The sequence below is a fragment of the Scyliorhinus torazame genome, chromosome 19 (genome assembly GCF_047496885.1).
Source record: "Scyliorhinus torazame isolate Kashiwa2021f chromosome 19, sScyTor2.1, whole genome shotgun sequence".
Taxonomy (NCBI): Eukaryota; Metazoa; Chordata; class Chondrichthyes; order Carcharhiniformes; family Scyliorhinidae; genus Scyliorhinus; species Scyliorhinus torazame.
This window is the reverse complement of record NC_092725.1, coordinates 28,573,291-28,576,041: the sequence shown is the minus strand read 5'-3', so window position 1 is coordinate 28,576,041 and position 2,751 is coordinate 28,573,291. Positions and strand designations below refer to the sequence as shown.

Below are 2,751 nucleotides of genomic sequence, written 5' to 3'. Positions count from 1 at the left end.
AGCTACACACCCCCGAGCTACACCCCCCGAGGTACACCCCCCGAGCTACACCCCCCGAGCTACACCCCCCCGATCAACACCCCCCCGAGCTACACCACCCCTGAGCTACACCACCCCCGAGCTACACCCCCCTGAGATACAGCCCCCCCGAGGTACACCCTCCCGAGCTACCCCCCTGAGGTACACCCCCCCGAGCTACACCACCCCCGAGCTACAACCCCCCGAGCTACACCCCCCCGAGCTAAACCCCACAGAGCTACACCACCCCCGAGCTACAGCCCCACAAGCTACACCCCCCCGAGCTTCACCCACCCGAGCTACACCCCCCCGAGCTACACCCCCCCGAGCTACACCACCCCGAGCTACACCCCCGCCGAGCTACACCCCCCCGAGCTACACCCCCCCTGAGGTACAGCCCCCCCAAGGTACACCCCCCCTGAGCTACACCCCCCCCCGAGCTGCATCCCCCCAAGCTACACCCCCCCGAGCTACACCACCCCGAGCTACACCACCCCGAGCTACACCCCCCCGAGCTACACCACCCCGAGCTACACCACCCCGAGCTACACCCCCCCGAGCTACACCCCCCTGAGGTACAGCCCCCCCAAGGTACACCCCCCCTGAGCTACACCCCCCCCGAGCTGCATCCCCCCAAGCTACACCACCCCGAGCTACACCCCCCCTGAGGTACAGCCCCCCCAAGGTACACCCCCCCTGAGCTACACCCCCCCCCGAGCTGCATCCCCCCAAGCTACACCACCCCGAGCTACACCCCCCTGAGCTTCACCCCCACCAAGGTACGTCCCACCGAGCTACCCCCCCCAAGCTACACCCCCCTGAGCTACACCCCTCTGAGCTACACCCCCCCGAGCTACACCCTCCCCCAAGCTACCCCCCCGAGCTACACCCCCACCCGAGCTACACCCCCCGTGCAACACCCCTCCAAGCTACTCCCCCCCGAGCTACACCCCCCCAAGCTACAACCCCCCCCGATCTATACCCCCCCGAGCTACACCCCCCCCCGAGCTACACCCCCCCCCGAGCTAAACCACGCCCTTACTACTCTCTGATTGGACCTGTTTGGGTTCAGAGGCTGGAGGCTTGCTGTTTAGTGTATTAAAGCCTCAGTTATGTTCATCACTCGTTGGCTATTATTGATGGTGTATCACCCTCCCCCCTCCGAGCAAAACCAGCCCCCCCCCTCCCCCCGAGCTAAACTGGCCCCCCTACCTCCCTCCCCCTCGAATAACAAGGGACTGAAAGGGGGGGGGGGGGGGCTGGGCCCCTGGAAGGGGTTGCAAACCACCCGCGAAGGTCGGCCAATGGGGGCGGATGGAGCGCAGGCGGTCTTGGCGCAGAGGGCAGGCTTCTGCAGCCAGAGTAGGCCCGAGAGGCGGTGGCGGTAAAATAGTGAACGGCTGCGTGCGAATACCGTTTCCGTTATCGTTCACTGTGCCGATTGGCTGGTCGTTGCCAATCCTCCCTTTGCTACAGGCTGTGTATCTCGCGCACTGGGGCAGCGGGTCCAAGGGTGGAGAGGTGTGGGGAGGGTGGGGAGCAGTGAAAGGGAGGCGGGGGAAGGGTCAGTTCATGCTGTGCCTCAGTCCTCATAAAATCACCTGAGGAAGGAGCGGTGGTCTGAAAGCTAGTGATTTGAAATAAAGCTGTTGCACTTTAACCTGGTGCTGTAGGACTTCTTACTGCACCAGAAACAGGAAGTTTCGGAAATGTAGAGGCGGCCTCTCTCTCTCTCTCTCTCTCCCCACCCTGATCTGTGCCTCTCCGAGTCTGCTGACGGGAGTGTGTGTTTGCAGGAGTCTGAGATCGGGAGGTAGGGCGATTGGAAGATGACCCTCACAGTCAGGCAGTGCATCTTGAACGCGCTGGACGAGCTGGGACAGGAGGACTTCAGTCGCTTCAAGGCTAGCCTGCGGGAGGTGACGACCAAGCCGGGTTTCCGGAAAATTCCGTGGGGAAAGCTGGAGGAAGCCAGCAGGCTGGATGCCGCCAAGCTGATGGTGGATTTTTACCGGGAGGTGTACGCGGGAGAGATGGCTGCGGCGGTCCTGAGGGACATCAACCAGCACGACACAGCCGACAGCCTGGAGCAGGAGCTGAGTTCCGGTGTGTGGTCTGTGTGCGTGAGGGCGGGGGTCCACAGAGGGGGAGACGCAGCTTAGTGTTGTGAACAGAGCTCCGACACCACACATACACGGGGAACGTTACCCTCCCCTGTGTCAAGGAGCACAAAGCTACCCATCCCCCGTCCCTCCCACACACCAGTGGGAGGCCCTGGGGGTTAATGTTTCTGAATGGGGGGCGGGGAGGGCTGTTCTGCCCAAGTGAAACTGAGACCTGTTCTGGAGGGAAATTGGACATCAACCCACTGGGGGCAGCAGGAGAGCTTCACATTCGTTCACAACATCACTTATTCACACAAGTGTGAGTCCGTGCGCAAGAGAGTGTGTGTGAGAGGGTTTGTGTGTGTATGTGTGTGAGAGAGAGCGTTTGTGTGTGTGTGTGAGTGGCTGTGTGTGTGAGTGTGAGAGAGGGTGTGTGTGTGAGAGTGAGTGTGAGTGTGTATGTGAGTGAGTGTGTGTGTGAATGTGTGTGAGAGTGTGTGTGTGTGAGTGTGTGTGAGAGTGAGTGAGAGGGTGTGTGATTGAGAGTGTGTGTGAATGTGTATGTGAGTGTGTGAGAGTTTGGGTGTGAGAGTGAGTGAGAGGCTGTGTTATTGAGAGTGTGTGTGTG

General features: G+C 61.3%; 1 protein-coding gene across 4 annotated transcripts in view; it reads left to right on the top strand.

Moving 5' to 3' along the window:
• Positions 1-1,562: 1,562 nt before the first annotated feature.
• The window catches only part of LOC140396073 (apoptosis-associated speck-like protein containing a CARD), a 61,182-nt gene continuing 59,993 nt past the window's right edge, over positions 1,563-2,751 (top strand). For 2 of the 4 annotated variants that reach the window (XM_072484176.1, XM_072484173.1), the window contains exon 1: positions 1,563-2,124. In XM_072484176.1, the coding sequence (XP_072340277.1) occupies positions 1,848-2,124 (277 nt within the window). In that variant the 5' untranslated portion in view covers positions 1,563-1,847. The remainder of the gene's footprint in view (positions 2,125-2,751) is intronic. The other 2 variants (XM_072484174.1, XM_072484175.1) reach the window with 1 other exon arrangement.